The 14,147-nt window shown below is 34.0% G+C and overlaps 1 protein-coding gene across 2 annotated transcripts in view; it reads left to right on the forward strand.

The window, feature by feature from the left end:
* Positions 1 to 14,147, forward strand: part of PLEKHH2 (pleckstrin homology, MyTH4 and FERM domain containing H2) — a 103,151-nt gene that overhangs the window by 59,359 nt on the left and 29,645 nt on the right. For both annotated transcript variants that reach the window (XM_003758307.4, XM_031950415.1), the window contains 9 exons: positions 2,743 to 2,879; positions 2,976 to 3,086; positions 3,375 to 3,461; positions 6,545 to 6,703; positions 8,479 to 8,559; positions 10,295 to 10,474; positions 11,181 to 11,289; positions 12,350 to 12,462; positions 13,552 to 13,731. In XM_003758307.4, the coding sequence (XP_003758355.1) occupies positions 2,743 to 2,879; positions 2,976 to 3,086; positions 3,375 to 3,461; positions 6,545 to 6,703; positions 8,479 to 8,559; positions 10,295 to 10,474; positions 11,181 to 11,289; positions 12,350 to 12,462; positions 13,552 to 13,731 (1,157 nt within the window). The remainder of the gene's footprint in view (positions 1 to 2,742; positions 2,880 to 2,975; positions 3,087 to 3,374; positions 3,462 to 6,544; positions 6,704 to 8,478; positions 8,560 to 10,294; positions 10,475 to 11,180; positions 11,290 to 12,349; positions 12,463 to 13,551; positions 13,732 to 14,147) is intronic.

Below are 14,147 nucleotides of genomic sequence, written 5' to 3' on the forward strand. Positions count from 1 at the left end.
TTGACTTAGAAAACCATATATTAACATTGTCTATGTTTTTTCTTTTGTAAAATATTTCTCAATTGCATTTTAACCTGGCTTGGACCTGTACTCAGGGGTATTGAAGGTCACAGCTTGTTTGATAACTCTGCTCTAGTATACTAGAGAAAAACTATTGGATTCAAGAGACTCGAGTTATTATGGTGACTACATCACTAAACCAAATGCGTGACCTTCATTCAGAAAGTCGTTGCCCTTTCTATATCTGTTTATTCAGCTGTAGAATGGAAAAATGACAGCTGCCCTGCTTTCTTCATATTGTTTTTATGGTGGTTAAATAAGATATTGGACTGGATAAAATGAAGTTTCTCTTTCAACTTGATTGTTTTATTTCTTGACTTTTTTCTGATAATTTTCAGAGTATGATGCTCTACTTAAAAGTCAGAAAAACATCTCCCAAGCTGCTTTTCATCTAGTATTTTTTTTAACAAAATATCAGTCAGTAAATGTTTTAAATGTATGTGTCTCCTGTAATTGTTCATGAATTGTGGTGCATAGATAGATGTTACAGTGAAATATGATTACATAAATGAGGACCTATAGATCATATAACCATTAACATATACAAAAGTATTATTCAAAAGATAGTTGTTATTTTAACTATTAGGAATTTCTATCAAATAAGAAGCAGTAATGGTGTATATTTATTGACATAGAAAGTTACAACCTGATCATTGAATGTTAGCAAACATGTTGTATCAATTTCTACTAAGATGATGGATAAGTACCTCAGTTTTGGATTTTAAGGTCTTGGTCTGAAATTAAGCCCAAATTCAAGTTTTAAAAGTACAACATATTTCATTACAAGGGAGGGAACTTTCTTTTATTTAGTTTTTAAGTACACATAGGACTTACTAGGGGGAAGTAGATTTTCCTAAGGGAAATGAGTCATTGTGGAAATGACTTTTTAAACTCTAAGTTATAAGAGGAGAAAAAAATGACACTGAATCATACTTTAAAATGACTCACTATTTTAAAAAGCATCACATATTTTAAAAGTTAATGGGATGAAGCGTATGGCAGGATAAGATCTCTAAAACGGCCCATCAACATTTTAAACATGGACATTCTAGAAAGATATCAAAGTAACTGGTAAAAATGTTTGCCAAGAGGGACTTTTTACTAACCACTTTAATAACTCTTTAGCTTATTTAAAAACCTGAACCAGATATGAAGTAACATCACACAAAAAGAGCTATGAAATACCATCATTTGAAGTGATAGGAAGTGATGTCACCAAACAAGACAATAGGGTAAATGGGAAAATGTTGGATATTGAATCAAGAGAGATGAAATTTGAATGATGTCTCTGACACTAACTGTGTGACTTTAAGCCAAGACTGTTTTCTTCTATAGATGTAGAGGGCTGAAACTATTGGGATGCACTGAGGTTGTGACTGCTGAGCGCTTGAGGCTAACTTCTGATTGGACGATGCTTTATGGACATATGCTTGGAAAATGGTCCTTTCCACTATCCATGCTGGCTCAATGATTGGTGGATAGAGGATTGTAGGAGGGACTAGGGGGTGGAGTAAAGCTAGCCAGGGAGACACTCTCAGTGGTTAGTGTGTTCCATCCTGTTGAATCCTGAGTCTAAGACCAAGAATAAAGATGGACTTTTGTGTATCCTGACTCCGGCTGATTCTGGGGTGTCCTGGGTGCTAGCGCGGTGGCTACATATAGTTTAGTTTTTTCTGTAAAATGCAAATTATCATAACTATAATGTGTACCTGAAAGGACACATACTATAGGGCATAGAGAGTTAAGTTAGGAAGACCTGGTATCCTGTCTCAGATACCCCTTAGCTTTGTGACTCTGGACAAGTCACATAAATGTGACTATAATTCACAGGGGCAGGTTGGTGGTACAATACATAGACCACAGGGCTTGGAGTCAGGAAGAATCATCTTCATGAATTTAAATCTGACTTCATACATTTATTAGCTGTGGCAAATCACTTGGCCCTGTTTATCTCAGGCTCCTCATCTGTAAAAAGATCTGGAGGAAGAAATGGCAAACCGTTCTAGTATTTTTACCAAGACAATCCCAAATGGGGTTGCAAAGAGTCAGACATCATTGGAATGACTGAACAACAAAATAACTTGCAGAACAAATGCTCATTTCATTCATACCTAATAGGAAAACATCAAGACTTTAAAAAAAAAAGCCAGCAGCTGTTTCAGTAGATGGGATGCCCACATAGATGGAGTTATGAATTTGGAAAACAGTGATATATAGAATAGAAGAAATCTATTGTAAATGTAGACTTGAACATATGTTATCCATGTAAAATAGACAAATCTCCATATCATTTTCTTGGCTCAATAGAGACTTGTCCTGGCTACCAATTCCTTTCCTTATTTTTCTGACTTGTGTTCTACATAACTAAATCAAGTGTATGTCTAAAGGTTAATCCATGATAACAGGGGATATTACACTAACATCTCTTAGAGACACTTGGGGTCATGGATCTAGAAGGAAAGGGACCTCAATCTTATTCAAAACTCCTGTTGTAAGGTGAGAAAACCAGACTCTAAGAATAAGTGATTTGCCCAAGACCAGATAGTGATTATCTAAGGCATGATTTGAACTCAGGTTCTCTGATCCCAAAGCTAGTGAGTGCTTTTTCCACTGTGTTATCAGCCATATGTTGTGACAGCCTGATGTATAACATGAATGCATTTTATTTCATTAATTAATCAGGTGTGTCTTTGTCCTCTGTGACTTCTGAAAGTGATTATGCTATTCCCCCTGATGCCTATTCAACGGATACAGAATGTTCAGAACCAGAGCAGAAGCTCCCCAAAACATGTTCCTCTTCCAGTGATAATGGAAAAAATGTAAGCACAGTAATATCTTGTCCCATTAATAGACTCTTTTGTTAGGAGGCTCCAACAGTTGACACTTACAAGATGTTTTTTTGTTTTCAAAATTAGGAGCTCCTGGAAAAATCTGGCTATTTGTTAAAAATGGGTGGTAAAGTAAAAACCTGGAAACGGAGATGGTTTGTTCTTAAAGGTGGCGAATTACTTTATTACAAATCTCCGGTGAGTATGAGGCACTAATTGTTTACTATAATATCCTACAAGTAGTAACTCAATCCCTTGATTTCCTTTTATCTATAGAATACCAATAATGACAACAAAACCTTTTTTAAAAAATTTGTTGTATGTTTGAAAGAAATAATAGAATTGTTCATAATAGATCTGCAATTTCATGTATGATTATCTTTTTTTAATATGAAAATGCTTTTTTTATTCCATAAATTAAAATAAAATTTTAAAAACTGCATTGCAGATTATCACATTAAATTAGGTCTTCTTTCTTTTATACAGAGCGATGTCATTAGAAAGCCCCAGGGCCATATTGAACTTAGTATGTCCAGTCATATCGTTAGAGGAGATAATAAACAAACAGTTCAGGTAATTATCTTAAGTATTTTTATATCCTATGTAATCATCTCTCAATTGTCCATGTGAAAAGAGTAGGAATGTAAATTTGCATTCATTGTGTTCCCCTAAAAGAATAAAAGCTTTATGAGGACTTGGATTCAAATGTAGCTTCTGCTGGAACCTTGGACCAGTCAGGAATTCCTGGGTTCAAATTTAGTTTTTAATGTTGTTTGGTTCTTGAAGAGAACTAATAATATCAGAAGGATGATGTCTTAATTTGAAAGCTAATTGCATTTAAGTGAGGCAGAGCTGTGCTGAGTCATCAGCCTCACTCTCTCTTTCAGAGTCCCAGGATCTAATGGCAAGACATACATCCGGATAACTGGAGATGGCCCCGGATGCAGTGGGAGACCTTCCAGTCTCTGATTATTATTACATTACTTTACATTATATGATATTATATGATATTGTTATGTTATATTATTATCTAGCATTATATTATTATCTAGTATTGTATACTAGATATTAGTAGTTGGAAGATGCTGGGACAATAATTTAATCTTTCTACTCCCCAATTTCTTCATTTGTAAAATTTGTGGGGTGGACCCTAGAGGGTAGGATCTCTAAAATTCCTTTCAGCTCTAAATCTATCGGCCTATGGCCATTTGATTTTGAACTTGTTTCCTCAGCACCCAGCAGAGTGTTGACCAAGTAGGTATCTTCATAAGTGTATGTTAGCAATCTAACACACATTTATTTTTTAAATTTTTTAAAGTTTTTTATTTTCAAAACATATGCATGGACAATTTTTCAACATTTACCCTTGCAAAACCTTGTGTTCCAATTTCCTTCCTCTTCCCCCTACCCCTTCTCTTAGATGGCAAGTAATCCAATATATGTCTAACACACATTTATGAAGATACCTACCAGTTCTTGAAGGAGTGATTCAATACAGCCAGATTCACCTGTTTGTTGAGAACTGGATAAGAGCATACAATAGATAGTTTGGCTTTTGTATAGTCTTACATCTCCAATCTTTACTTTTCGGCTCTTCCCTTATCCTCAGTGTTCTCAGTCTATCATGTAAATTAGGTATCTAATTAATTTACATTAAGATGTTAGTGATTTGATATGTTATCCATCCTGGGAGTATTTATATTTGAAGAGGAAAAAAATCTGGAAAAAGTAATTAATAAGCCAAAGGAATATGTCTTTAGTGGTATAGTTTAATACTGTGACCAGAATAGGGAAGATATTTCTGTATAGGATCACTCTGACAAGATTTAATGGGATGAGATCCTGCAACTAATCCTGTTATTTCATTGGAATAAACAACTCTCATTGAGGAATCTTTCTTTTCCAGTACACATTGGCAATCCTCTACCATTTGAGGATTGCCAAGGATCATTGAGAGGAGAAGTGATTTACCTAGGATCTCATGTTTCAGAATCAGGATTTGAACCCTTGACTCTAAAATTAGCTCTCTGTCTACTATTCCAGGGTTTTTAACCTTTTTTGTTCCATGGTTCCCCTTTGGCAATCTGGTGAAATATATGAACCTTCTTAGAATATTTTTAAACTAATAAAATTCATAGATTAAAAAAACCAATTATATTGAAATAGAATCATCAAAAATTTTAAAGTTCAAAAATTAGTGTATCAAGCATTTATTAAGTGCCTACTGTATACAAGGTTAATCCCAAATTAAGAACCCTAAATGCCCTACGTTATACTGCCTTTATGGACTTGATCCTTAGATATATACAGAAAGACACCATCTATATCATTGCAAGAAAACCAGCCTTGCCAGAGACCTGCTAAAGAAAAGTTAGTCACTAGAAAGGCAGTCTTCTGTAGGCATCTGAGGAATGAAGTTTGAAATTCAGATACTTCTTTCTGATATACCTTTAATGTTTGCACCATAGTTCTAAGAATAAGGCTGAGAAGGCAAGCATAATCTTCGGCAAACAAAGAGAAGCTGTAGAAATTACCTACAAGAATATAAAAAGAGGAACATGGCCATTAGAGAAGGCTTGACCATGATGAAGTAGCATGGTGGTGGACAAATTGACTAAAAGTGTGAAATGAAAAGTTGAGAGTTAATTTATCTCATCTATTAACTGCAGTCATGTACAGAGGCAGAAACTTTCCCCATATTTGAAATTTATTGAGCCCTTAAATTTTTATTTTTGCTAGAGATCTACAATTCTATAATTAATGATCCTCTCTCTAACCAAAAGAGATATACACCAGCGAATTTGTTCCTACATTAAATTCTTTATTAGGAAATGTCTTCTAATATTACTCCTACTCCAAAATTTCAAGCAATTGTATGAAGCCTGGAAGGGTCCTTAAGAGTCCAGATGATACAAGGACAAGTTATTGAGTTCTGTACTCAATTTATCATCAAAGGAGTCTGTTGTTAAAGTTAAAATAACCTGTTTTTTTGTTGAATGAAATTTAGTTATTGAAGTTTTTACAAAATGGTCACAATGTGAAGAATAAGATGACATGGATAAATCAGTCAATAAGTGTTTATTAAGCATGCACTAGCTGCTGGGCCCTGTCCTAGACACTGGAGAGCCAGATAAAAAGTGAGCTCACTCCTACCCTTGATAAGTTCACATTCTACTCAGGAGGCAAAATGCTCCCAGGGATGTAAACTATACTTTTGGTTGAATTGATATAAGAAACTCCTGAATGTGGAAGTTTCCTTTACCAGTACAGGCTATTTTCTACCTTCTCTGTAGCTTATGGTCTTATAGAGCTTTAGGGGCTGAAAAGTTAAGTGATTTGCCCAAGATCACACAGCAAATATGTCTCAGAAGCTAGACTTTCTGAATCCAAGGCCAGAATGCTATGAAATACAACTGCTTTTCAAAATGTTTATAGATCATTAAATTCAGCTTCTATTTTTTATAAGCACACAGTGATTAGGGGTAGAGGGAGAGAGAATTAACAGATCAGAAAATATTATTACTTGAATATTACGTTTGGCTTCAAAGGCAAGGCATAGAAAAGCTCATTTGCTTCCTTGTTAAAAAAAAAAAATAAACTTATAAGAAAGAAATTTTATAGTATTTTTCAAGACTTACTTTATTCTCCCATTCTAGTTGACTACTGAGAAACGCACTTATTACCTGACAGCAGATTCTCCCAATATATTAGAAGAATGGATTAAAGTCTTACAGAACGTCCTTCGAGTACAAGCTGCCAATCCGCTTTTCCTCCAACCTGATGGAAAACCAACCGTCAAAGGCTTGCTTACCAAGGTAGAATGCTAGGATTCTGAATGTCTTAAAAGGGATCATTGTGCAGAAAACGTGTGTCACGGCTTCCTCTGTTCTTATGTCTACTTTATCCTGTATGTAGCCTGCTTGGCCATAGCTGTTTGCCTTAGACTGTGAGTTCCACAGAGGAAGGCAATGGATTTTGCCTATCTTTGTGTTCCCTAACACAAAGAACAGTGGCTGGCACATGGTAGGTGCTTAATAATGCTTATTTACTGCTCAGTTAATACACCATCACATAGTTCTTTTTGAATTTGGTCCAGACCTAGGATTTTATTAATCTGGGAAGCTGCCATTGTGGGAACTCTTTCCACTGATATAAGATCAGCATCTTCTCATGATGTATTTAGTGTCAGCCTGGTACACTGAGAGATTCAATGATTTGTCAATGGCTACACAGCTAGACTGTATTAGATACAGCATTTGAAACCACATAAATGCTAAGTGATTAAAGACATGAAACTTAAGTTTCTTTTCCTCATGTTACTTACAAAAGCCTGTCCACTCCTGTATTATTTTAGTCAGAGTTTTTTTTTAATTCAATATTTTATTTTATTTTATAGCTTCTTATTTACAAGATATATGCGTGGGTAATTTTTCAGCATTGACAATTGCAAAACCTTTTGTTACAATTTTTCCCCTCCGTTCCCTCACCCCCTCCCCCAGATGGCAGGTTGACCAATACATGTTATATATGTTAAAGTATATGTTAAATACAATATATGTATACATATTCATACAGTTAGTCAGAGGTTTTAAGTGGAAAACTTTTCCTGTAGTTTTTGGATTTAGTTACTTGATCAGAGTTTATATGTAGATTATTTGAGCTATTGCTATATAATATTCTAACAAATTGGGGGGGACAGCTTTTCAAGTTGTCAAAATAACAAGCATATAAAATTAATGTGTGTGGGGATTTAAGATAAATGCTAACTAGTTAACTAATTTGGTTCAAATTATTATCAGCTACACTAGGTAAATTAATGCCTAGGAAAGAAACTATTTTTAAAAATAAATCAAATTGTTCTTTTAACTATTGAGTTATGCAAGATAATGAGCTTTGGGATCATCTCTGATCTTTAGGGAAATTCTTCTGAAATTACTCCCTGTTCCATTGTTTTAATTTATTCTGAAATTTTAAAAAGTAAGAAATTAGGCTATTACTTATATAATATAATCTAGTTACTTTGTATTTTAATAGAAAACATTTAAATGACCCTCCCTCCTTTTTAGTATTACTGTTGCTAACTCTTCCTTCCCAACTCTCTCCCCAAATCCTCCCCATTACCATTAAAAATTGAAAGAAAAATACCTTTGTAACAAATAAGCTGTCAGCAAAACAAATACATACAATGAATGTGTCCATTTCCCTTCTCATGTATGTATATATATATATATATATATATATATATACACATACATATATATATATAATAAAATAATAGTAGTCTTAGATAATATATGTATATGTTATCTACAGTATTCTTTTCTTTATGTTCCCAAGAAGGCTTTTTACTATCCTAATAAAAAATTTCTATAGATATTTTTAAAAGGTTTATACTACATGCATTTTTAAAGCAGTATTTGGAATTAATATTAAGTGTTTTAAAATACCAATTACAAAGCATATGTGCATTGGTCAAACAAGCTAATCTTGGATTCTCTATCTATACATTCAAAAAGTAGAATAGGGAAGATGTATTTTGAGGTACCAGATTTCTGAGATTAATTTTTAATTCTTTGTAATATAATTCCAGGTGAAACATGGCTACTCTAAGAGAGTTTGGTGTACACTCATAGGAAAAACATTGTATTATTTTCGTAGCCAGGATGATAAGGTATGTATGTATATTGTTTTTTTTTTTTTTAATTAGAAGAACTTAAAAATTATAACTGAAATTTTTTCACTGTAAATAGTTTTAATTTATCAGTTTTGAATTAGATTGAAGTCTTATTTAAAACATATTATAGATTTTCAAGTGGCACATAGAGATTTTGATTCCTTTTACTCTAAAAATGTCTAATAATGTGTCTTAGCCAAGAAGAAAGAGGCTTCTTGTACCACCTATTGCTTTTCTCCTCAGGGCCTAGCAATCTCCAAATCATATTAAAGATTGGCGGAGAAACATAGTAATAATAATAGATAACATTTATATAGTGCTACTATGTACCAGGTTTTTTGCTAAGCATGTTACAATTATTATCTTATCTGATCTTCACAACAACCATAGCAGATAGGTGCTATTATTATTCCTGCTTTACAGATAAAAGTAGACAGAGTTGTATGGGACTTTAAGTTTGGGGTTTTGATATGGTTTGATAGGATGGAGTCCAAAGGATTTAATATTGGAAGGTATTGAAGATATAAGAAATGGAAATTTACATGTTAGGAAAAGTTCAAATTACTCCCATGTCTGCAAACCTAGCTCCAGGTTCTCTCCAGTATCTCTACCCCATCATCATGTCCTCTTGGACATTTCAAACTGAAAATCAAGAGATGGTTCAAAGTTAACATATCCAAAACAGACTTTGTCACCACTTCTTTCCAATCTTTCAAGTTCATATCATCATCTGCTCATAGCTTCATCACTACAGATCCAATCTATATCTTATGTCTATTTCCACAGTCTTATGAGTCTGACTATATTTTTATTTATTTGTTTGTTTGTTGTTTTTATTTTTATCTGACATTTCCCTCTTCTTCTCTTCAGGAGTCCTCACTAATAATGTTAAAACCAATTAATATAGTGATCATAGTTGACAGCATATGTTAAGAAGAGGGAAGGATGGTTCATTATCCATATCCCAAGACCAAGACTTGCCATTAAAACTAACAATGATTTGGCTGCCTTTTAGTATTGCTTTTGTCTAGATTATTGTTCTAAGTTATTGTTCTGTGATTCTGATCATTTTGCTCAGAATCAGTTCATGTAAATCTTCTACTCTTCAAATCTCTGCATGCATTATTTCTGTTTTTCTGTATGCATTATTATAGAACAATAGTGTTTCTGGATATATCGCAATTTGCTCAACATTTCTCTGGTCATAGGCAATAACATGTTCCCAGTTTTTCGCTACCACAAAGGATATTTCTGAAGATATTTTGGCGTGCATCAAGATTTTCATTCTTAGACTGTTCATTTAGAAAATTCCCAATATTACAATTCTATTTCTTACTACCCTTGTAAAAATAAAATAGCAGCTACATGGCAAGATGGGGAGAATGTAGCACATGAAGTCAGAAAGATCCAGCTTCAGTCACTGCTAACTTTGTTACCCTGGGTGTTTGTTTCCCCCATTTCCCTCAGTTTCCTCAACTCTAAATGGGAATCATAATATCACCGACCTCCTAGAGTGACTGTGAGGATAAAGCATTTAGCATAGTGACTGACACATAGTAAGTGTGTAATAAATAATTGTTTCCCTCCCCTTTTTCTTTCCCCTTAAGAAGTTCAAGAAATCCTCTACTTTGTTAATGTCAGTGAATCCTGAAAACAGTGTTAATCTAAAAGAATTCAAACAAGAAAATAATTTTAAAAGTAGTTTTCTCACCATTACTGATGTTTGTTTCAGTTTCCTTTAGGTCAGATTAAACTTTGGGAAGCTAAAGTTGAAGAAGTTGACAGATCTTGTGATTCTGATGAAGATTATGAAGCTAGTGGTAGAAGTCTATTATCTACACATTATACCATTGTTATCCATCCCAAAGAACAAGGACCAACCTACCTTCTGATTGGATCCAAGCATGAAAAGGTGACAAGAAAATTTTTTTATAATACATTGATTTAGACAGAGGCTTATTCGCTATAATTAATAATTATACAAAGCATTCCCAGAAAAATAAGAAAAGGAACATTTGTCATCAGTTATTTTCAGCTCATTTTTTAAGGAATATTTCCCCCCCATTTGGATGTTGGCCCACAGCCTTTACTTGATCTGTCATTTTTCAGTCCTGATGCTAACTGTTCCCAGAGGCTGAATTTAGGGAAAAAAAAAAGATGGTCAAAAGCCCTCACTTTGAAACTATTCAGTGGTTTTGAGATGTCACTTCTCTCACAAGGAAACATTTCTGGAGGGAAAACTAAAGGTTTTTGTCATATCCCTGTTATGTTCAGTGACCTGGTAAAAAGCTTTTGTCTAAAATAATTGAAAATGAACTGTTTTCATTTATTTTAGTCTCTTAGAGACAGCTTCCACCCACGAACTTGATGCACTCCATAATTTGGCCATGCTTTCCTAAGAAATATCTGTAGAAGATAAAAAAAAAAAGTGATGTCAGTAAGATTTAGGCACATGAGAACAATTCAGACTCAGCCCAAACTGAAATGACTCTATAATTTTGAAAATGCAAAAGTTTTCCAGCCCAAAGTCTTGATTCATATATGTAAAATTTGATTTTTCTCAAATAATTGAAAAAATTCTTAGTTCGTTATAATTATTATGATGATCTGTTTTTAAGGACACTTGGCTTTATCATCTAACTGTTGCAGCCGGAAGCACTCATGTAAATGTTGGATCTGAATTTGAACAGCTGGTTTGTAAACTGCTTAATATAGAAGGGGAACCCAGTAAGTATTTCTTCCATTTCCTAAATATGGTTTGTCAGTTTCTGAAAGTAGGAATGTATTCCTAGAAAATTAAAGTCAACTTTTCACAATCTCTTTCTATACCAGATTTCTAATGATAAAGCTACTTCAGCAAACATGTTTATAGATACATTGAAGTACAGATTTGTTGAGTAAATCTTTGCTATGTTTACATTTGCAATGTGCTATTGGTGATAGAAAGATAAATTAGACCTGGTTCCTGCCCTCAAAGAGGTTATAGCCTAGGAGTAGATATAAAAATGTACTTAAATAATTATAGTGCAAAATAGAATGTGATAATTGTGTAGAAGAGGCACAAAATGTTGCAAGATTTACAAAGAAGGAGTGATTATTTCTGAGAGGAAAGGGAAGATCAGAGAAGGCATTTGACCTTCAGCTTGAAAGACAGAAGTAGGTTTTCAGTTGATGAAGATAAATATACAGTAGAGTAGAGGAGAATTCCAGGCACAAGGGTAGTTTTCCAAATATTTATAGGTTGCACAGTGATTAGAATATTGGTACTGGAGTCAGGAAAACTCCTCTTCCTGGGTTCAAATCTGGCCTCAGACACTTAACTAGTTGTGTGACCCTGGGCAAGTCACTTAACCCTGCTTACCTCAGTTTCCTTATATATAAAATGAGTTGGGGAAAGAAATAGAAAATCTCTCCAGTATCTTTGCCAAGAAAACTTCAAATGCGGTCACAAAAAGTTGTATGTACCTAAAAAAAAACTGAACAACAACCATGACTGAAGCCCTGTCCTAGACAGTGGGTTATTGAGACCAAGTGAAAAAGTCTCAGCCTTCAAAAAATTTATGTGTTCCTGAAATCTGATTAGTCTTATACCATCTACTTAGATCCCAATTATTCCTGCTTTATTTTTTTTAAATCACTCTTTTCCTACCTCAGATTTTTCTTGATCTGTTCCATTTCATAGGGTAAGCAAGACCTGAGTGAGCCAAATCTCTCTGAAGGGTTGATTTAGACAGAGGTAAAAATCAGTGAGTTCTTGTTTTAATCGAGTACTTTATTCTGTGGTCAGCTTCTCAGATATGGAGACACCCTGCTCTATGTCATAGCAAGGAAGGAATCAGTTCTCCTCTGACAACATTGCCTTCTGAAGCTCTGCAAACTGAAGCTATTAAATTATTTAAGGTAAAATCCTACACACACACACACCCAACCAAGGGAAGAGGGTGGTGGGAGGCAAGAATGTAAGTGTTGTTCAAATAAACAAAACAAAACCAAAAATATCTAAATCAGAAAAGAAATACCCGAAGAGCATACCAGATATGTTATCAATGAGAACCTTGATAATACTTTTTTTTCTAAAAATTATTTTATTAAAAAAAGCAGAATAGAAAAAAGGGAAACAAAACAGAACAGAATATTACTGTGCCCAGCAGAATATCAAGGAGAATGCAAAATCTGAAAATACTTAAATATAGAAGCTCTGGCCTATTCTGGGTTATAATCTTGAGCAATATGAAGAACATAGAAAATAAATTCAAAGAGATGACTAAAAGACTGGGAAAAAATCTTTGGGAAAAAGTAGAAACTGTCCCTGGATAAACTCAAAGGGTGGTTTTAATGGGCCTTTAAAAATTTTAAATGCTCATAGACAGACCATGTTGCTCTTCCTTCTGAGGGTAGAGCAAAAGAAATTAAACTCCAGAACGAGGGATTTATATTAGCTACAAGGAAGAATTTTGTATCAAAGACATTAAATATTGCAGAGTAGCCCTCTTTTCCTAGGTGTATTTTAACACCATAAAGATGCTTCTTTTTCCTGTTCTTCCCTTATGATTCAAAAATAATTTTTACAACACAGTAAGAGATGTTTTTTCCTATAATGGGAGCCCTGTCTGAAGGCAGGTGATTGGACTAGAACTCTCAAGAAACTTTCCATCTCATTTTAATTTACATTAGCACTTCAGCTATTCATAAATATGTTGACTGATTTACAGAATTATGATGTATTTTATGCTTTTCCTTTATGAAAATAATATTATAGAAAGATTTTTACTGGAAGAACTTAGGATTGAAGTTACAGTGGCTTGAAATGGAAAAGGTCTTGAGCAAATTACTAAATGAATCCATTGCCTCCTTTTTTCTTAGGGACATAATGGTTATTTTGGCCAAAAAAAATTGCTATTAAGACCTAAGTCAAATTAATGTCATTCCTGGAGAATGCCATTGCATTCATACTTCAAATAAACAATCTTTGCTTTTCTTCATGTGCAGACATGTCAGCTCTTTATAAATGCTGCAGTTGACTCACCTGCCATTGATTACCACATATCTTTGGCTCAGAGTGCTTTGCAGATCTGCCTCACACACCCTGAACTACAGAATGAAATTTGTTGTCAACTCATTAAACAGACAAGACGAAGACAAGTACAGAATCAACCCGGGCCATTGCAGGTACTTCTGATTCTCTTAATTGTGTGGCATAAACAAAAGTGATTAGAATTACAAAATAGCTTTCTTAATTAATCATCATTGTTTTGAATATTATTCAATAAAATACTAGGGTATTATAAATTGTTCTTTTTATAATGATATTGACCAATACTTCATCTTTCTCAGGCTTACTGTTATCTCTAAAACCCTTCTGGACCTCTGGTTCCCTCTTCCAGTTCTCAGAACACTGATTTATAAATGCTCCCTTTTTTCCTTCATCTCCAAACTCCTAATATGGCAAGCTGACTCATTCTGGGTAGATGGACCGAAAAGGTGAATCCAAAGTCCTTGTATACTTCAAATGAAAATGATTTAACTACCATTTATAATACTCCAATAATGAAAACATAACATGCATCAATAGTGAGAAAGGATTG

This window comes from Sarcophilus harrisii, chromosome 2 (assembly GCF_902635505.1).
Source record: "Sarcophilus harrisii chromosome 2, mSarHar1.11, whole genome shotgun sequence".
In the NCBI taxonomy this organism is placed as follows: domain Eukaryota; kingdom Metazoa; phylum Chordata; class Mammalia; order Dasyuromorphia; family Dasyuridae; genus Sarcophilus; species Sarcophilus harrisii.